This window comes from Salvia miltiorrhiza, chromosome 8, assembly GCF_028751815.1.
Source record: "Salvia miltiorrhiza cultivar Shanhuang (shh) chromosome 8, IMPLAD_Smil_shh, whole genome shotgun sequence".
In the NCBI taxonomy this organism is placed as follows: domain Eukaryota; kingdom Viridiplantae; phylum Streptophyta; class Magnoliopsida; order Lamiales; family Lamiaceae; genus Salvia; species Salvia miltiorrhiza.
In genome coordinates, this window is record NC_080394.1 from 29,350,702 (window position 1) to 29,372,553 (window position 21,852).

Genomic DNA, 21,852 nt, shown 5'->3' on the forward strand with positions numbered 1-21,852 from the left:
TTATATTTTATTAAAATAAGATTATTAAAGAAATTAAAAAATAATATATCATAGCTAATTGGCATGTAATTGACATGTCATCTTGTCGGCATTTTTAATTTTGAAAACATTAAAAATAAATTATTGATTCATATATTCCTACACCGATTTTTAAATTGATAAAAATATTGCGAAATTTCGAAAACGTTTTAAATTTAAAGCAAACAGTTTGGAATTGGAATTTAGGTAACGAAGAAAGAAAAAGTGAAGCAGCACATGACACGACACCCTGTGTGACTGTAGGCCAAAACAGTGGGAATACTAATGCTGGGTTGGCAGTTTTATTTGCAATCTTGGGGGCGGGAAATCAAACTGCCTTGTTTCCTTTTCTAGAGTTTTCCATAATATATAAATGGTTTTCCCTTCAAATCAAAATACTATCTTCATCCCTCTCCCACTTTACCGCCTATGGCCCCTGGTTTTTCCCTCTCTCTCTACCACCCTTTTCAAACCCCCATCCACCGTTATCCTCTGACTTTTACTTCCATCTTCTGCCCTTATCTATTCATCTCTGTCCTCTTCCAGATCCGTTATTTGCTACCCCTCTCTATTAACCCTCTTGCATGCCGGAAATAGGATTCAGTTTCAGGATTGATCAAATGACAGTTGAAGCGGCGGGTTTTGTGAGAAGATCGGATGAAGCTTCGCACCATGTTGATAAGGTGATAAAGAAGAGGAGAGGTCGGAAGAGGCTCAGGATTCAATTGAGGCGCCCCTCGAATGCTGGGACTCTGCAGCACCTCTTTCACTGTTGCCAAACACTTTTCAAGGGCCCCGGCACTGTTCCTTGTGCTTCTGATGTGCAAAATTTGTGTCGTATTCTCGGTAAGCAATCAACATACATATATATGTATTTACGCGTTGCCAATATTGATCTTTGGAGCTGTTTTTAGGGCTTCAAAATTGGTACTGGCTTCCTTATTACTTTGATCCATTCAAATGAATTTGGAAATTGTATTTGTTAGAATTAGAAGTGTACCTTCCCTGAAAAAAAAGAATTAGAAGTGTACCTATTATCTTAGGAGTAGAAGCGATCGACATTATTTTATGAGGAACTGATGAAAAAAAAGAAAAAAACAAGATCAAGATTAACAAACTGTTATGAAGAACCTGTTATTACCACCACAAAGCTAATTGTAAGTTGATGGTATCATGTTTCAGATGGTATGAAACCCGAAGATGTAGGACTTAGCAAGGATCTACACTTCTTTAAACCAAAGAGCGAGATCGACGGGGCTCCGCGAGTAACCTCAGCAACCATCTACAAATGTGACAAATTTGAGGTATAAATGCTGTCTTCATTGTTTCTTGCAGTTATCACACTGCTGATTGGACAGATAAAGATAATGTAGGCTAATCGCTGCACACTTTTATGGATTGAACAATTTTGAAATTGTTTGATCGTGTAATCTTTCAAATATCGGATCATATGTATTGCCAATCTAAACTATGATTCACGGTAAACGCCCCTTAAGGTTATAATATTTGGAATGTTGAGTGGTTATTGACATAAGATCATTTTGCATTTGCCTTTTCAATCGTGTGCTCATATGCTTAAACATGAATCTCAAATCAAGAATATATTTACGAATATAAGCAAGCTCCAATTCTACTTTCTGCAGTTGTGCATATTCTTCCTCCCTGAAACTGCAGTCATACCTCTTCACAATCACCCTGAAATGACTGTTTTCAACAAGCTGCTCTTGGGGACAATGCACATTAAAGCGTATGATTGGGTTGATCCCCTCACTTCTGATTGCTCATTATCAAATTCTAAACGTAAGTTGTTTTATGAAATTCTGCGACGTATCATACATAACAATTAGTTAAGATTTGGTTACTAATATACATATATTTGTATGTGTTTTTTGTAATTTTAGATGTGGATGGAAGTTCTGTGCGATTAGCGAAGCTAAAAGCCAACAGAAGGTTCACAGCCCCATGCGACACTTCTGTATTATATCCAACTTCAGGAGGAAATATCCATGAATTTACTGCAATAACACCATGTGCCTTTCTTGATGTAATCGGACCTCCATATTCTAAAGATGACGGTCGTGATTGTACATTTTACCAAGAAGTTCATGCTTTACCGGGTAAGATGCTACAGTTTTTCCAATTATGGTTTTATCTTATTGCTGCTCTCTGATTTTCCCTCTTTTTTAGTACATATGCTTTGATAAATTGATTACCATGAATTTAACTTGTAAATATTTCATTTTTATTATGTGAATGAATAGTGCTTGAATGAGATAACAAGCAACATGACATTTTGTGTGTCCCCGAAAAACCTACAATTATTTACATAATCATGCACATATGTTGCTAAGATTACGTGCCTTAATACTGGTTTTAGTTTTGTACACATAGTTGTGTAGAAAAAGCATCACAAGTTCGTGGTCATACTGTACCGAGTTGTTATTGTAGAGGTATGATCTGATGCTGTTCATTACAGTCCTTGGTAATGACTTGACTCCATTTTCTTGTATTCCTTGCAGACACTGAAGAATTTAGGAAGCTTAAAGAAGATGGGTATGAGTGGCTAAGGGAAACTGAAATCCCTAAGGAGTCGGAGATGGATGGAATCGAGTATATGGGTCCACAGATTAACAAGCCTTCTTCTACCTAACACATTTCCACGCACTTTCTTTCTATAGAGCAGCACGTTTAATATCTTGTTTCTTTTTGTATATATACATTGTGCCCCTTTGTAGATCAATGGAAAAGAAAAGTCGTGATTACAGCCTCTCTGCGCAAATAAGAAGGAAAGCTTGCTGCCATCCTTTTTTTTTTTTTAGAGTGTGTTTTCTTTGGTTGATAAATTTATCATAGGGAAATGAGGGATAACAAAAAAAAATCCCTAATTTTTTGTAGGAAATGAAAAAAAAGAGGAGGCATTTAAAGGGAGAATTTTTTGTTATTCCTAATTTTCTCATAATAAATTTATAAATGTACTATAAATGCGGTAGCAACTACTTGTAAGGCTGCTTGTTGTTCTTGCATAGTCGAGTTTACATTATTTTTGTAGAGAATAGAGTGGATTAGTTCTTGACATTTTTATTAGCTTAAAAGGCCTAACCCAACCAATTTGGCTGGGCCGGTTCTAAGCAAAATTATAAATGCGATGTTTTAGGGTAATTTTAAACATAGCCCCCAATTTTCTCACTATAACCCCTTATTTAAAAAAATAATAAAAATAATTATGATTGTACCATTTTATCCCTATAGCCCCCATTTAAAATTTGCAATAAATTATAAGTTATTAAGATTGCGTTGAAAACATATTTACCTACAATTTTTCACAGATAAAATTATATAGCCCTCTGATCTAATATTAAAAATACTGATAAACAGCCCTAATATTTTCATTAGTATAGCCCCCAACAAAACTTAAAGAACGTGAGACGCAGGTTGCAGAAGACACACGAAGAAGTCTGCGAAGAAGACTGTCAAAATAATGAAGTTTATATTGTGGTTTGACGATAATTTTCGTTGCATTCATTAGGAATGTGCCCAAAACAAGCAAACATTTTAATTTGATTCCATTATAAATATTGTTATCTAGAGAGAGAGCCACATATTTAAAGGTGTGCATACAAAGCAGGGCATGCTTCCACTCGCTATTGTGAAAGCAGCTGTTATTTCCTGTCTTCTCTGAGCTCGTGATCACAATTTGCTTTTATTTCCGTTAACACAACGGAGACTGCGGTGATTTCAGCTATGTGTAGCTTAAACCTGAGAAATTAGGAACGATGATTAGGCTTGGGTATTCACATTTCTATGGATCTGAATCTGCATTCGTCCGATTTATGCGTTCTCAACGAATTTGGTCTCTTCGATTTGATTGTTAATTTATTCTCCAAGTTTGTGTGAATGCTTCAATTTATTTTGTGGAATTTTGGAAGATTGAATCTCTTTCTTCCCCCTTACTTTTCATATTTTTAATTTGCCTCATTGGGAATGTGCCCAAAACAAGCAAACATTTTAATTTGATTCCATTAGTGGCTTTGACTTAAGTGCGTGAATATGACCAAAGAATTATAGATAAACAAGCTCCATTACACTGCTAACTTGCTAAGATATAATCTAACTGATTATGGGAAATCCTTTCTGCACAATTCAGTTGATATTGAACTATTTTATAAGCATGTGGTGATCTCTTTGGTATCCTGTTTTGCAACTTTTGTCATGACACACAGGAACTGAACACTGCATATGATTTTATATCATTTTATGAGAGATTTTTCCTTTGGTACAGACACTTCCACAAATTATCTTGCAGAAGGATTTGAATATTTCAAGCCTTCTGTCTGTATTAAAAGAGGAACAACATATTATTTGAACAAATCAACTCAACAACACAAAAGCATTCACAACTTCTAATTGAGCTTCACAAGATTCACAAAGTAAAAAAAAAAAAAAAAGTGGTAAGAATCTATAAATACATCATGTGTACCCAAGGTATATAGTGATTTTCTTGAAAAAAGATGATAACTTTGGATACGAGCACTTGGTTTCTTCATCTGCCCTTCTGCAATGGGATCCTTACCATCCTCTAAAATTCGTCCAATATTTTGATAGAAAGCTTTCCACCGAACATCTATTTACGAAGTTATATATATTTACTTCCTGTTCTTCATTCCAGAAAGATTCAAAACAAGAATAGATGATGAAAGAGTTTAGATAGGTGGTAAATTGGTAATATTAGCCACAAACGTAAATCTCTAATACATTAAAACTACTCTCATATACCAGACAGTTAAAACTGTGAACAGGGAGGCAATTTCCACACCTTGCAACTCAAAAGTCCAGCCTCCTTGATTAATCCTTGAACAGAGCATACCCGAATACCCTCTGAGCGTCGATTTCATTCACACAATCTGGACTGAAAACACCAAATCTCATAAACTACAAACTCCTAATTCAAATCAAACTAACACCTGTAAAAGGTGCCAACTATATCCACTCAAAGAAGAAACACACACTAAAAAGGCGATACCTTTCCGAGAGTGTAAGCGAGGGCGACGCCACTCCAGCACCCATAATGATGATGTCATCGCCGCCGTCCCTCGATCTGTATTCCCTCTCGTTGACGACGGTGGCGGCGGCGGCGGTGGTATCTCCCTTCTCCGACTGCTTACTCTCCTCAATCTTTTCAAGAACCCATAGCGACAAAAGAGGAAAACCCCTGAAACGGCAAGTAGAACACAGCCCGGAAGGGTAAGATCGACTATTTCCTCCGACAATGCAGGCAGCTAGAGCCCAACTGTCTCTCGCCGGCAGCAATGCGGTGGCGCAGCGGCTCTCTCTCTGGACGAAGAAAAAGTATTTGTCTTCTTCTCCATCATTATGTTCGTAAAGTTTTAGAAATATATGAGACGGGGTTATAAAAAATTTGAGGTTGTACGCAGTGTTCTTTGAAATTTAATTTTAAAAACCTATTTATTTATTATAAATTTTTAAATGGGGCTATGAGGGTATATTAGTACAATCATAATTATTTTTATTATTTTATTAAACAAGAGGCTATAATGAGAAAATTGGGGGCTATGTTTAAAATTACCCGATGTTTTATTTTCGCTCAAAATAAGATCTCATTTAACTGATATCGAAATTAGGTACGTTAAAATGGTTACAAATTGATCGTTAGAACTTAGAATTGTATCTCCTATTGCGAAATCTAATACTCTGTCTCATTTCTTTTGGGCATGGAGATTAAAAAATGTGTATAAAGTAAATAAAGTGAATTGATAAAAATTGTTTAAATATTAAGTATAGAGAGAGAGTGTATTGCCAAAAAAAGGAAATGAGATATTTAGAGTGAACAATCCAAAATAGAAAATGAGACATTTGGAGTGGGACGAATGGAGTACTGTTCTTTCGATAGTTCAAGTCATTTTTAACGAAATAATAATCAATTTAGACCATGCCAGATAAAAGTTTGTTGCCTCATTAAATAATTACTAGTATTTGAACATGTTAAATGTACGATAAATATTTTTATACTCTCTCCGTTCCACCGAGCTTGAGTCGTATTCCTTTTCGGGAACCAGTTTAACAGCATTTAACTTACCGTTAATTTTTTAACAAAATATTCCTCAAGTTTAACTTACCGACAATTATTCTCTCTTATTCAGTTTTTCCACACCCCATATTTTCTCAATTTTCCATTCGATGACTACCAATGAACAACCCACTAAGCCAGTTAGCAAATAAACTGCAGCAGCTAGGGCTGCCGCCGGTTCAGGAACCGCCGGTTCCGGGCCCGAACCGGCGGTTCAGGTTCGAAAAATTCGTGAACCTGAACCGGCCCGCCTAAAATTTGAAGGGCCGGTTTTCGGACCCTGAACCGGCGGTTCCGGGCCGGGCCGAAAACCGGCGGTTCCGGGCCAAAAACCGGCGGTTCTCGGGCTTTTCCTCTTTTTTTTTTTTTTTTTTTTTTGAAAAATTTTGAAATTACTCAACTTAAATAATATTTTAATTTTAATCAAATGTAGGTTCTATATTTATAGTGTACTACACATTGTAGAAAATCCTACATTTTTCAATGTGGGATAATTTCAACTTAATGTATCTTCACTATTTATAGTGTACTACACATTGTAGAGAATCCTACATTTTTCAATGTGGGATAATTTCAACTTAATGTAGCTTCACTATTTATAGTGTACTACACATTGTAGAGAATCCTACATTTTTCAATGTGGGATAATTTCAACTTAATGTAGCTTCCTATTTATAGTGTACTACACATTGTAGAGAATCCTACATTTTTCAATGTGGGATAATTTTATTATTTTTTAGGCCCTCAAAAAAATATTAGTAATCAAAATCAATTACTAGTATTTTTTTAGGCCCTCAATTAATGATTAATTAATTTTTCTATAGAGTGTTCATAAAAGGGAGTCAAGAATCAACGATGAAAAGTAACATAAAATTAATCAATTGACTCTCTATTACAAAAAATATATGTTTTCAAATGTTTGATATAAGTATATAACTAAGACACGTTATCAAAGGCATACATATGTCAATTGATGGTGCCAGGTATATTTCTAAGTTATAAGTTATATATTTATAAATTATAAGTTATAAGTTATAATATATTACATGAGAATTGAATTGAAATAAAATAAAGGAAAAATAATTAACACATTGAGAACCAAAAATTCAAATGAATTCATAAAAATAGATATCTTTATTGAATTTATTCTACGTACCAAAAGAATATTACAAGGATACAAATTACATAATCTTTAAAATTGAATAAGTAAACTAACTAATACTAACTAATTGATCCCTAGACCTTATAAGTTATAAGTTACATATTTATAAGTTATATATTTAGAAGTTATAAGTTATTACATGAATATAAGTTATATATTTATAAGTTAGGTTGAGTGATCCCACATTGAAAAATGTAGGATTCTTTATAATGCGTAGTACATTATAGATAGTGAAGCTACATTATCCCACATTGAAAAATGTAGGATTCTCTACCATGTGTGGTACACTATAAATAGTGAAGCTACATTATCCCACATTGAAAAATGTAGGATTTTCTACCATGTGTAGTACACTATAAATAGTGAAACTACATTTAGTTAAAATTATTAGGATTTGAATATAAAATTAAAAAAAAAAAAAAATTGGCCGGGCCCGGCGGTTCAGGGCCGAACCGGCGGGCCGGACCGGCGGTTCAGGGTTGGCAACCCTATGAACCTTAACCGGCCCGGATAACTGGTGGTTCGGCCCTGACCGTTGACCGGCGGGCCGGTTCAGGGTCGAACCGCCGGTTCCGGTCGGCCCTTGGCAACACTAGCAGCAGCCCACTACTCAAAACCGTAACAAACTGCTATAGAGCATCAAATTTACAATTTATAAATACCAATAACGTTCATCTACCACTTCACAATTTTCTCTGCACTTATTTTCTGAAAAAATTATACACTTCTAAATTTTTACAACTTTTAAGTATTCAAAATTCGTGGATGGAGAAAGAGAATTAGAAGGAAAAAGGATGTTTGAAGGCATAAATTACGTGTTGGCTGCTGATTTTAAGGCCGCATGGAGGAGCTGAGCGTGAGGTGGAGCCATGGTATGCCTGAGCGGTATCGTTGCTACTGCTGTAGAAGGCATGATAGTACGTACGGCGATGAGTGATAGACGAGAGAGATGCGAGGCTACAAGAGAGACAAAGAGTGAAAGAAAGGCGGAGAGAACGAGAAAAGAGGGAGACGTGCCGTGCCTGCAGTTGCTGCTAAAGAAGAAGGGAGCGGAGATAACCGTGCGGCGGTGAGATGGCTGCAATAGTTCCGCGAAATGGACTTGAGGAAAAGAAGATCAATGAAGAGTGGCGAAATAGGTGTGAAGAGTGAAGATGAAGAATAGCGGCACCGGCACCGGCACCGCCTAAAATTTGGGCGTGAATAGTTGAAATTAGGTCTTCCTTTTTTGGTCTTTTATTGTTGTAGTTTAATTGTTATACTCTTTAATTGTTGGGCTTATTGGCGGTGGACCGCAGAGAGAAACAATATAGAGGGAAACATAGGGTATAAAAATGGCGATACATTTAAATTAAAGTCAAAGTCTTTTTGCCGTGCAAAAGGCCTATTAATTAGGCTTTAATCTCTATCTTTTGTTTGTTAATAAGTTTTTTATAATTTCTTTGGTATTAGGGAATTAGGGAATTGTTGGAGGCGGTGGGGGAGCATAGTTTTACTGCGCTTTGCTTTGCTTTTCTTTTTGGGTCAAATTAATTCTTTAAATAAATTTGTTTTGAATTTATGTAACCTTTCATCATTCCACTCCATCTATAATGTACTCCCTCCGTCCCGGCCAAGACGCTACATTTACCTTTCGGCACGGGATTTAAGGAGTTGTAGATTAATGTTTTAAGTGTGTAATAATAAAGTGATAAAGTAGGAGAGAGAAAGTGATAAAGTAAGAAAAAGAAGGTAATAAAGTGATAAAGTAGGAGAGAGAAAATGATAAAGTAAGAAAGAGAAGATAATAAAGTGATAAAGTAGGAGAGAGAATGTAATAAAAAAAATACTTAATTAGTGTTAATTAAGTGTTTAAAATTGCTTATTTTTGCCAAATATAGAAATGTAGCATCTTCGTTGGGACGGCCCAAAAAGGAATATGTAGCATCTTGGGCGGGACGGAGGGAGTATTATATTTTCTTAGTGTTGTAATAAATTTAATATTTTTTTGTTTATTAAGAATATAATTAAATAATTAATATAGAAAGTGACATATAATCTAAAATAAAATTGAGTTTGATGTAATTATATGGTTGGAGATAATCTAAGGAATGGTGAATATATACTTGGAAATAAATTTAATATTTTAATTTATTTAATTATTTAATAACTATAATTATCATTATCATTGCACTTTATAGTAAAAGTTTAAAATTTACGTTTTCGAATTCAGGGTGGGTTTTATTGAGTAATTGATGTGACTTATTAGTATTTTTTAAAATAAATTTACATTTACTTATATTTTAATTCTATTTAATATTTATATTTATTTATTTAAATATTTCATTTAATTTCGATACTCGCCGTGCATCGCACGGGCGGGCGTACTAGTTAGGTAATATAAAGCACTAATTTACAAGACTAATTGCACCCCTTATTATCTTCCTTCTCCTACTTTATCACTTTATTATATTTTCTCTCTTACTTTATCAATTTTATACTACACACTTAAAACACAAATTTACAACTTCTTAATTCTCATGCCCAAAAGAAATGCCTCAAGCTCGGCGGGACGGAAGGAGTATTTATTTAGTTATCATATAAAAAATATGATTTTATCATAAATATATCAAAAAATATAAGTATACTATATGTATTTAAATAAAATTTCATAATCACTTTAGATACATATATGAATATTAAGTATAGTTAACTAGTTTCTTTAAATTATTGAAATAATAGTATTTAAAATTAAAAGTGTGTAATTAAAATATTTAAACATATATACATATATATACACACAATATATATATATATATATATATATATATATATATATATAGAGAGAGAGAGAGAGAGAGAGAGAGAGAATGGATCCATGGAGAATGCATTTATTTTTAAGAATGGAGAATTGATATGATGCGTTAGATTTAGTAGATCTTGCGGTTTAGATTAATCCCGTCTTCAAACTTTATTTTAATGTCGTAAGGTTAAGCATGTAATTTCGTTTTTTATTGTGTAACCGTCATTTAGATAGGAAATCAGTTTCATATATCTATTTAGGGTAGGGATCCACAAGGAATTCCCTTAGTATAGAGAATAAGGAATTAATCTTAACCATTGAATCTGAACAGATTAATGGTCAAGATTGAAGGTAATTAATTATTAATCTCCCCTTTTTTTTCTTCTGAATAACCAAAACAGCAATAAAAAAATCGTGTAGGGGTAGAGTAGTCAATTTCTCTATTTGGTGAACTGTCATTCCTAAATTAACGCTAGTAAAAATTGAAATTACTCCCCCTCAACCCACGTCTTCCGCACAACCACTTGGCTCTTCAGAAAACCCTACACCAGGCGGCGATTCAACTCTAATTGCAGCGTCGAATTTGGCCATTTTTCCGGCGACAATACAACGTAAGTTTTATAGTTTATTTTATATGGTTTGGCCGGCGAAAGTGATACGCCGATTCATCAGCAAGTTTTACAATCGCCACCGCGCCGCCTCCCCAATTCCTTCTCCCTGTTCGGCGGGTCTGCCACAACTTGCCGCATCCCCTCTCGCCGTCGATAACAGCGGTGAATGGCAGCGTCCGCCACTCTCTCGTCGGTGCAGTGCAACCCAGTAGATCGGACCGTCGCTCTGGTCACCGATATCTTCTCCGTCTGACGAATCTATAGTTAGTCGAAGATTAGCGAGTAGAGGTGTATCCACAAAGACGTTCTCTTTAGTAAGTCTGCGATTCTTAAGAATGTTTTACTGAATATTTTATTTTTTGAATGAATATATGTCTTCTGCTATTCATATCTTCTCTCTTTTGAATTTTCTGCTAAATCTTATATATATAAAATGGGAATTGTAAAATTTTGGTTTTACTGATATTTTGATTGGGAACTGCTGAAGTTTTGCTAACATAAATGTGGAGTTTGCTGTAACTTTATGAAGAAACAAAACACATCTTTCGCTACTTTATTTTACATTATTTATTCTCAATATGCTTGGATAAAATAAACGAATTAATTGATGTTCCCAACAAGTTTATTCATTTAAAAATTATGGTTATTCATTATGTGGTGGTATATTATTCATATGTTTGCTGTATTTTAGAATTTGATTGCGAGTTGCTCTTACTGTAGATATATTTTACTCTTATTGATTTTACTGTTTGTGCCATTTTAGACTCTTGGTGCAGAAATTATTTCTTATTTTAATATGATTGTGAATTAAATATTGACGAAATTGTAAAACCATCTATGATTAAATAATTATTTTTTATTTAAATGTTATTTGGTTGTAAAATTAAATTATTCAAATATAATACTAGCTTATTCACAATAAGTGTATCGTATTCAGAATGTTAAATTTGACTTGAAGCTCCCGCTATACAATTGTGGAGGTGATTAAGGAATCCAGGGAGAAGCAGACATCACAGAGGTCACCAAGCAAGAATTGGATTTACTCTTGGATGAAGAGCATTAAGAGAGGGAAAAAAATACAGCTCAATAGAATTAAGATGAAGTGTTGGATTTCTATGTCATTTATGTTTGTTCAGAAAAATTGTATTGTTATTCGACATCTTATAGTGACATATTTGTTTAATATGAATAGTGAATTGCTTTAAATTATTGTATATTTGTATAAAAAAAATTGTTTTTATTTAGAATATTTGTATTATTATTCGACATCTTATAATGACATATTCATTAAATATGAAATATGAATCACATATTAGCTTACACATTGAAACTAATTCTTATTTTATTCATTGAATTATTGATATTATTCATTAATGTTGCCTATTTCATTCGGATATCGAATCATATTTTAAAATTATACACATAATAATATAGTGATCAAAATGACCATATTCACCGAATTATTGACCAAAATGACAAAATTCAGATACGATTATTCATGAAAAATGCTACTTTATTTAACAATATAGTTTCCTTATTCACAATTTATGAGTATCATATAAATTATTCAGCAAACTTTATTCCTTATTCACATAAATATGATTTTTATTCGATAAATCTTGAACAAAATTAAGATACGATTATTCATGAAAAATGCTACTTTATTCAACAAAATAGTTTCCTTATTCATAATTTATGAGTATCATATAAATTATTCAGCAAGCTATTATCCTTATTCAGATACATATGGTTTTTATTCAAAAACGATATATTCAACTAATATTTTTCTTATTCATAATTTATGAGTAACAGTTACGTTATTCATCAAATTAGTATCCTTATTCACAAAAATATAATTCTTATTTGGTACGTTTTGAACAATATTCAAATACAATATAATTATTTATTATCACACAAAGAACCAAATTAATATGTACATGTTTTGAAATAATGAAAAAAATAAAATGCTACATGAATTACTAAAAAATGTCGTGATTGCACATTAGTTAAATAATACAAATATAATGAATAAATACAAAAATTCATTACATATCTAATTATTTGTTGAAATAATATCGTAATTGCACATTATTTAATCTAAAAAAGAAATAAAATTAATGAACATTTAAATAAAATATTTGATTTCTTAATTATATTTGTCTACAATTGCAAGATATGTTCACTGCATTTAAAAAATAATTTTTGAAATACAAAAACAAATACTACGAACAAATGAACCCAGCCAAAAAAGAAAAAAAAAATAGAAAATTAATCATTCTAAAATTGCAGTAACACGTCAATTCAGGAACAAAAATATTAATATTTATTGTATTACCTTAAAGATAGATATGTACCATATCTTCCCAAAAATAAATAGATTATGTATGACTTAAATATAGACATAATCGGTTACAATAAAGGAGGATTACTATATTAACCTTTTTCAATTAAAAAATAACTTAATATCCAAAAAAACATGATCCGTTAGATTGATTTATTTTAATGCTCAAGATTCATTCTTCATTCTCTTTACATTTAGCTTTCTTTTTTGATCCCTTCCCTATATATATATATATATATATATATATATAGAGAGAGAGAGAGAGAATGGATCCATGGAGAATGCATTTATTTTTAAGAATGGAGAATTGATATGATGCGTTAGATTTAGTAGATCTTGCGGTTTAGATTAATCCCGTCTTCAAACTTTATTTTAATGTCGTAAGGTTAAGCATGTAATTTCGTTTTTTATTGTGTAACCGTCATTTAGATAGGAAATCAGTTTCATATATCTATTTTTTCGAATCCGATGTAGTGTGTATCTTTTATTCCATATATTGACTTTTTTTCCTTTTTTAATTAGTAATCATATCATTAAATCTTTTTTGTGTTAATTCGTATAAGGTATTGTCATCTTTATAGTCAGAGAACAAAACTAAGAACTATACGCAGACTTACATCAATTTGAAGATCTTTTATTATTATTATTATTATTATTATTATTATTATTATTATTATTATTATTATTATTATTATTATTTGAAGATCTGTCATTATCTACTTACTTTTTGTAAGATATTTTATGCATCCATATCTTTACATCTCTTTTATATTAAATTGTGTCTGTTGTGCACATAATATATTTTCATGTTAATATTTTCATTCTTTCAGCAAAAAAAATGTTAATATTTTCATAATCTGTATAATATATTTTATTTAGATGTTCACAATTTTTTTAGGCATATTTGAAATGTTTTATATTAAATATTTTATGTCAGCAAGAAAAAATCGAATATTTTATTTAGATGTTCGTAATTTTGTTACGTTTGTTCGAAAAGTTCAATGTTAAATATTTTACATCAACAAGGGAATTCGAATTTTTTATTTAGATGTTCGTAATTTTGTTACGTTTGTTCGAAAAGTTCAATGTTAAATATTTTACGTTAACAAGGGAATTCGAATATTTTATTTAGATGTTCGGAATTTTTCTTTACTTATTCGAAATGTTTTATGTTAGATATTTTATGTCAGCAAGAAAAATTCGAATATTTTATTTAGATGTTCATAACTTTTTTACGTTTATTCGAAAAAAAGTTATGTTAAATATTTTTACAATTCTCAATCAAATATCAATAATCAAACTTTTTCACTAGAATATTCATAATTTTTTAAAGCTTATGCAAAAAGATTCATGTTAATCACTTTTTTTATAAATCATATTATTTTTTAAAAATAGTTTGGTGAATAATGTATCTCCTAATTATAAATTGTGATTACTAAAAATTCATGAATATAATATGTAATGAATAATAACAATTTTTGAATGAACGAATAACAATTTCTCAATGAATATTGGTGTTACAGAATCAAACGAATACATCAATTGTAATATTGAACTAAATAAAGAAAAAAAATCGAGCCATTAAACTGCAGCAACAAAAATCCCCTTTGTTGTTTGGGGTCCATGTTGAAGTGCAAGGAGCCAGAGAAAAGGAGCCAGAGAAATGTCATCCTGGCTTGAAATTAGATATGATGAACAACTGCTTTTGCAACTCACATCTACTTCTTCATGACTTGACTCCCGGAATGCTGAAAGGTCAGTATAACTAGGAGCTTCGAATAAAAACTAAAGATATATTGGAGCGAAGAAAGGATATATGTATATTGCTTCGAAGAAAAAATAGCATTAATGTCAAAGAAATTAAAGTAGGGAATCACTAATCTCATTACTTTTTTACTACAAAAACTAATTGAATGCAGAACAAGATAAAATATGGTGTTGAATACGGAATACTAATTGCTTTATCCATCACAAAAGAAAAAACTTTACCAATTATGTTAACAAGTGATGTAATATTTCCTAATAACCACGCACCGAATTTGACATAACTTTCTGAAAAACATTTTGAATAGCATGCTGTAATTTACTGAACACCACTTATGTAAAGCTGAACATAATACAAAAATTCATTGAACAAGAAATACGCAATTATTTATTCATTATAATTGAACAGACATTATCAGATTTGTGAACAATTATTTTAATTTCTTGAATAAGATGCATCGAACACGAAATTATTTGTTGTATTCAGGCGTGGTTTTTCACTAAGAGACTGCATTGGTGCATTCACATATATGGAGATAAAAGTAGGAAGGTACTGTATTCAATGAATAGCCCTAAAAATCGAAAACCACCATAAAACTTTACAGATCCTAAACAATATTGGTGAAAACATTACCTTTTCACAGCAATAAACTTTCAAAACACTTGTTTGTATCTCCGGTATCTCCTGTACAAGAATAAACCATCATTATAATTGAATAAGTTACATTATATTCTGAAAATAATACAAACCAAACAATCATTATTCATTTTAGAATGAACCAGTTAAAGCAATTTCATAAGATTTCATAATAAGATATACTCAATCACCAAATATCATATGAACCGAACAATTATGATTGATTTATGAACAAAAGTAAAAATTTGATGAATATTGATTTCAATATATTCAAAGCTAATAATTCTAAAAAACTGAATCTTTAGATCGAAAAATACTTTTCACAATCTAATAATTTTTCGATTCGGACCCCCAAAGCCCTAATTTCCACAGAATAAATACTTTTCACAATCTCTTTCGAACATTCGGAAAAATTATTTCGATGTTTTTTTGGTGGAATATTCTTAGATTATGCTAGATTTTTTCTGGGAAACAGTAAAATCCTTAAAAATTACATATCTGTAAAAAATGTAACTATAAATGAAGATTTCGTGTTTTTAAATTCCGAATGAAAAATGATATAGCGAGATTACAACTAAGACTTACATTTACACAGTAAGATCGACGTTCTTCAGCCCTGTGTGAAAATTTCGTGGTTCTTCGGTCTTCTGCGATCACCGGATGGTCGTCCTTCAATCTTCTTCGAAAAAATCAAGAGTTGCTCTATTCGAATTTGGACAAGAATTTTTCGAAGAGAAACCCAAAAACCAGTTGTTCTTCAATCTTCTTGGATAAAGTACAGAAATTTTGCGGCGATGGAATCTCTGAGCCCTAATCGATTCAGTTTCTTCCGAATAGGAAGTGGGGGAGTGATTTTCGGTTTGCTTCGGATCTTTCCAGATTTACCTTATGGGTAAATCTCTCATTTACCCCTTTCTTATTTTTTAATGGTTTTTTAGTAATGTTATTCGATTAAAATATTGGTGATCTGAATTAATTGGAACCGCTAGATCCACTTAATCACACGGTCAATATTTATTCTCTATTCTATACTATAGGCTAATTCTCCATGGATCCCTATATATATATATATATATATATATATAATTATATATATATATATATATATATAATTTAAGTCATTATCCTTTTCAATCGAGAATCAACTCAAGATAAAATTCGACAAATACGTTTCGACTACATAAACAAATAACTACTTAAATTGGTTGTGAAATTCTTTTTTATGTATACATGTAAATTCATTGATATACATCTTTATATATATATACACGCATAATATTATCAGATTTTATCATTTGAATATTTTAAATAACTTAAAGGCATATATTTAATTTTTTAAATATATTTTTACTTGTATATATTTACACATAATATATTTTTAGTTTTATTTTTATCTTTAATTAATCTCATAACATAAACAAGTGATAACTTATATCTTTAACATATAATTACTATTTTAGTATAGAGTTACGCAATATTTGCAATAAATGGTGTATATTTGTATTATAAAATAATGACAATATTATAACAAAAGTATATTTATGTATTTTTTTTCTATTTATATACTGTTATCTACAAAAAAAAAAAAAAAAAACAACTTTAACCCACATTTAATTGAACCTCAACCACTCATTTTATATATTAAAAATACATCAACTAACTTTTGTATTAATACACGCGTCCAGCCAAAGTGTTATTCTAATGCAGACAGATGAAGTGTTAATTATCTAACAAATCAATTTTGGTGAGTCGTTTTTTTTATTTTATACATGTCTCCCAATCTTTTTTATTAAAACTTGTGCCCTTCAAATCACATCATATTTTCGGTGAACAAATGGAATACAATAGTAATATAATAATGTGAATTGAGATTAACGAGTAAGGTAATAAAACGCACAACAATCTCTGATTATGGGTTCAAATTATGAAGTTGGCGAAATTTTACCACATTAATTTAATACGATTATTCGTATGTTATAATTGATTTGTTCATAGATTTTTACTGACTTATTTATTAGTTTTATTAACTCTGTTTGTTACATATGTTTTGAAGAAAAATAAAATTGCAGGGAATAGAAAAAAGAGAGAAAATATAACATACAAATATACCTTTAAATGTTATTCTATTCACAAAGTTGCCACTCAATCTATATATAATATAAAAGAGGAGTTTAACGGTAATATTTTCCCGCCAAATTCCTTCTACTATTTTCTTTTACGGTTTTCTTTCTTCCAGAATTTTTGGGCGTTTGAATAAACGTGTGCTCTTTTTTTAACCAATAGGTAGTTTTCTCTCTCTCTTCCAAATCTAAGTTCTCTATGACCAGAAAAAAAAAAAAAAAAAAAAAAAAAAAGCACATTTTTTCTTATCAATAAGCAGTTTTCTCTTCGACTCTTCCAAATCTAATTTCTCCCGTACCAAAAAAGAAAAATATGAGTATACATAAATGAGAGACGAGCACAAAAAATGCACTCAAAAATCGTAAATCAGCCGAATTAAGAAGAGAAGAATCAGGGAAGAAGAAGAATACGAGACCAAATTTGGGAGCGAAACACCGAATAGAAACGTGAGAAAATACTATTCGAAACACCAAATCATTGTTCGAAATGGTATATGAATCATTCGAAATTATTCGAATTTTTTATTCGATTTTATGGGTAAATTAGGTAGAAAGAGAACAAGAATTATAAAAGGAGATAGAGGAGGTGGGGAACGAATGGATTTGCTGCTAGGCTAAGAGATGGGAGGACGGCGACGGCGATGGTCCAGTTGGTTGTTGTTGTTTGACCAATCGTTCGTGGCGATGAGACAATGGCGGGCATGTGTTGCTAGCAATTATGCCGGATTTGTTTAGGGGGAAGGTTTAGGAATTTTTAGAGATAAGATGGAGGCAAACTGCCGCATTTGAGGAAAGGGGTAGATGCAGAAGTTTGGAGTTCTGGAGAAGATAGGGATATGAGGGAGGGAGACGAAAGGGACTGTGTTAAAACTATAAAAAGGAATTGGGCTTTTAAACAAAAAAAATTGTTTTGGGCCTCTATTTAAATATAAAATTGAATATTTTTATAATTATGAATATAAAATTATATATACTATGTATGTATACTTAAATATTTAATTGAATAATTATGAATATCAAATTAAATATCATAATTTAATATTAATTTGAATTGGATTTACAACCATAATCAAGTGATGATCAAATTTAAAAATCTGTGTCACTCATCTTCGTGGAATATTTGGTTTTTTTTTTCCTATTTTCTTTACTTTTTTACATTAATTTTACTTCTCTTTCTATATTTTTGTTATATATCAGTTTTTGCACTTTTATTTATGAAGTTTTTAGTTAGAACAATTTTTAATGCAATTAAGGAAAATGAGATTTATACATTCATTTTAGAATCATTTAATTTGAATAATAATTTAAAAAAAATTGAATTTGTAATAATTTTAATATAAATTTGTGGATGAATATTAGTTATATATATATATATATATATATATAAGAAATATAATTACTTATATAGTTTCAATTTATTTGATTTGTAATTATATTTGTGTATTACAAACATATTTTCTTATATATTCTCAGTTAAACTTAATATTGGATTGACATTTATATATATTTAAAATGCAATTTTAAATATACTTTACATTTATTAGTTTTTATTTAACATTTTCACAGGCACGCTAAAGTTTGATGTAGAGTTGAAGTAATTAAATGATATAGTAATTATTTTATTGTTAGTTACAAATAAAATAGATGACTATTCTGTTAGGTCCGGAGGGTCTCGAATACGTGTATGGGGGAGAGAGAATACACCTATGGGCTATTTTTCTTTCCTCTAAAAACATAGGGATATCAAGATAGAGATCAAAACGAAACTTTACAAGCAAACTAAGACACATGTTAACATAAATGAGTTTTGACCAAACAGGGTCGACGACTGATACTGAAAGACTCTTCAGTAAGGAGTTATCAGTTAAGTTACTAGAACTTAACTGATGCACGTAGAGGCTTCAGTCGAGTTTGATAAAACATAGATGATATAAATCTTCCTGACTATCAGAGGATAGATCAGTCAGACTGATATCATACGCGGCGGAAATAACTTTGTTTCGTAATAGCCTCGATTGAGCACGTTGTTAGTCTTAGGTTTCCCTTTGTAGTTATTCAGTATTCAGTTTATCAAAAGTAACAACACAAGTAAGAATGTAAAACTGACAGCTGTAAATAACACAGAGACTTTTACGTAGTTCGGAAAACACTTTCCTACATCCACGGTCGGTTGATCAGACCAACAATCCACTCCGCAAGTGCTTAACTGGTGCACTGCAAACCGAACCGTGTGCTTGTCGGGTGCACACAACCGTTCCACTGAAGATTCTACTCTTCAGTACCAACACTTCACTCGCGTTGGATTTCTCACTCCTAGCACGACCTTGCACTAGGATCTCACGGGGTCAGAGTACCTTCCTGAACTCTTTTACCACTCAAACACTCGATTCTATCTCTCGAAAGGAGGTTTGAAAAACTTGCCAACTAAACTTCAAAGAACAAGTTCTTTGGAGCAAGTTTGACCTAGGCTTCTGGGTAAACAGATATTTGCCTAAGGTCTAAGAGAATGTGTGTAATCAGCAGTGACTGATTTTGGCTTTGAAATTCTCTTCTTCGATTCAAGCTTTGGGGAGGATAAGCTTTGGGCTGAGTAGCAATTTTGGCAGAGATTCAGCTTATGTCGTTGAATCGGTGAAGATTGAAGTGATCCTCGAGCACTACTTATAGGAGAGATCCTGAATAGATCCGTTGGCGGAGAACGTCTTCAAGATTTCTTCCGTTGGAGAGCTTTTTGAATTTGGGCTGAGGCTTCAATCTTCGAGGTTCCTTATTTGGTGGGAACGGCTATGTTGAAGAGCAGGAGATGCGACGTCTCTGATAAAGTAGCCACCAAATAGAAATGACCTCTGCAGAGAGGGATGATCCTGAGATCTCTGCATTTAATGCGGCTGTACTATGTGAGCACGTGACTTCCTTTGAACGTTGGGAGTTCAGTCCGAGGAAGAATGTTTAACTGATACTTGACTTTAGTATCAGTCCGCTGAGTCCACGGGGCACACATTAAGTAATCAATTCCGAACTGATTCTTCAACTGATACTTTAGTTGGTAACTTTAGTCTTCAGTCTCCAGTCCTTCGTTCTTCAGTCTTCAGTCTTCAGAACTGCAAACTAAACTAGAAACGAACTCTAACACTTGAGTTCAAACTGTTCTAGTCTATTACATATTAAACCTAAGGATTTTGGTATCATCAAAACAAGACACGATATTCCATGGGGTTCCCAACATATTGTAATATGTATATGTATGTGTGTGTGTGTGTGTGTGTATATATATATATATATATATATATATATATATATAAGATAATCTAAATTTGTGTTATTGTCATTGCAATTCAAATAAAATAATATTTAAATAAATAGATTTTTTTAATTCTAAATTAATTTAACTCATAAATGGTAAAATTTTGCCATTACATAATTTATTTTTAATTATAAAATAGTCTCGATCCGTGCATCGCACGGGAGGACGGACTAGTTTTACAATTAATGTGAACTCAATGTCTAACTAAGATTTATATTAATATAACTAGCAGTTGCACCTCGTGAAATGCACGGAAAATATTTTTGTATTTTCATATTTATATAAAATTGAAACAAACTCAATTATTTTATTTATAAATATAATAAAAATAATTTTAACTGAATATATTTGAGCTAAATATTGGTAAAAAAGAAAAAAGAAAAATTCATAATAATAAAAGTTGATATTATGAAAATGTAAAAAAAAAAGTTGAAAATGAAAATAAAAAAGAATTAAAAATTAGATATATTAAAAAAAAAATTAAAGAAGGGTGATAAATAAATTTTAATCTTTAGTAAATATAGAATTTGATGAAGACAAAAATATGCATCCCTTGAAGGCCGGAAGATTAAATCAAATCCAACCAAATTCCATCGATAGCAGCGCTGTTACAGCCCCACAACCCTGATTTCCCGGGATTCTGTTCTATCTTGAAGACTATCACATGCCCGATAAAGAAGGATATTATATCTTGACATTTTAATATAATAGATCGTAGAAATCTTTAGTTTTGTCTGAAATATATCTGTCTTTTGGAAAGTTAATATGAAATTACCTTCCCACCATATAATACATTTATTTTTTCAAAACTTATATTTTCTCTGTTCCTCAAAAGTTTGCCTCAAAGGGAATGACACTAATTTTAATAAAAATTGATAAAAAAAAATAATTTGATGGTGGGATCAAGTGCAAAAATAGTGTCTTAAGGGTTGTAATTGTAAACTTAATGGTGGGTCACGTACGAAAATAAAAAATAAAAAGAATGTGACAAATTTTTTGGGGACAACCTAAAAAGAAAATTGGGGCAA

The 21,852-nt window shown here is 31.4% G+C and overlaps 2 protein-coding genes and 2 long non-coding RNA genes across 4 annotated transcripts; 2 read left to right on the plus strand and 2 right to left on the minus strand.

The window, feature by feature from the left end:
• Nucleotides 1-313: 313 nt before the first annotated feature.
• LOC130997534 (plant cysteine oxidase 2-like) lies at nucleotides 314-2,782 on the plus strand. Its single transcript, XM_057922872.1, has 5 exons — nucleotides 314-864; nucleotides 1,201-1,322; nucleotides 1,662-1,818; nucleotides 1,920-2,135; nucleotides 2,538-2,782. Exons 1-5 carry the CDS (start codon nucleotides 603-605, stop codon nucleotides 2,666-2,668), a joined length of 888 nt encoding a protein of 295 aa, XP_057778855.1. The 5' UTR covers nucleotides 314-602; the 3' UTR covers nucleotides 2,669-2,782.
• A 1,591-nt stretch (nucleotides 2,783-4,373) lies between these two features.
• On the minus strand, nucleotides 4,374-5,534 carry LOC130998296 (uncharacterized). Its single transcript, XM_057923727.1, has 3 exons — nucleotides 5,529-5,534; nucleotides 5,039-5,454; nucleotides 4,374-4,924 (listed from the first exon to the last, which is right to left on the minus strand). The coding sequence occupies exons 1-3, from the start codon at nucleotides 5,532-5,534 to the stop codon at nucleotides 4,861-4,863; spliced, it is 486 nt and encodes a 161-aa protein (XP_057779710.1). The 3' UTR covers nucleotides 4,374-4,860.
• Nucleotides 5,535-10,417: 4,883 nt separating this feature from the next.
• LOC130997535 (uncharacterized) lies at nucleotides 10,418-11,858 on the plus strand. The gene is made up of 2 exons (XR_009093116.1): nucleotides 10,418-10,972; nucleotides 11,596-11,858. It is a non-coding gene; the product is annotated as an uncharacterized LOC130997535 (long non-coding RNA).
• A 2,616-nt stretch (nucleotides 11,859-14,474) lies between these two features.
• LOC130997536 (uncharacterized) lies at nucleotides 14,475-16,297 on the minus strand. The gene is made up of 3 exons (XR_009093117.1): nucleotides 15,986-16,297; nucleotides 15,398-15,448; nucleotides 14,475-14,747 (listed from the first exon to the last, which is right to left on the minus strand). It is a non-coding gene; the product is annotated as an uncharacterized LOC130997536 (long non-coding RNA).
• Between the last annotated feature and the right edge of the window lie 5,555 nt (nucleotides 16,298-21,852).

Coding starts and splice junctions, on each gene's coding strand:
- LOC130997534 (XM_057922872.1), top strand. CDS start 603: ATGCCGGAAATAGGATTCAGTTTCAGGATTGATCAAATGACAGTTGAA. Junction 1,323..1,661: donor ACAAATGTGACAAATTTGAG/GTATAAATGCTG, acceptor TACTTTCTGCAG/TTGTGCATATTCTTCCTCCC. Junction 2,136..2,537: donor AGAAGTTCATGCTTTACCGG/GTAAGATGCTAC, acceptor TATTCCTTGCAG/ACACTGAAGAATTTAGGAAG.
- LOC130998296 (XM_057923727.1), bottom strand. Junction 4,925..5,038: donor TCGCTTACACTCTCGGAAAG/GTATCGCCTTTT, acceptor TGGTGTTTTCAG/TCCAGATTGTGTGAATGAAA.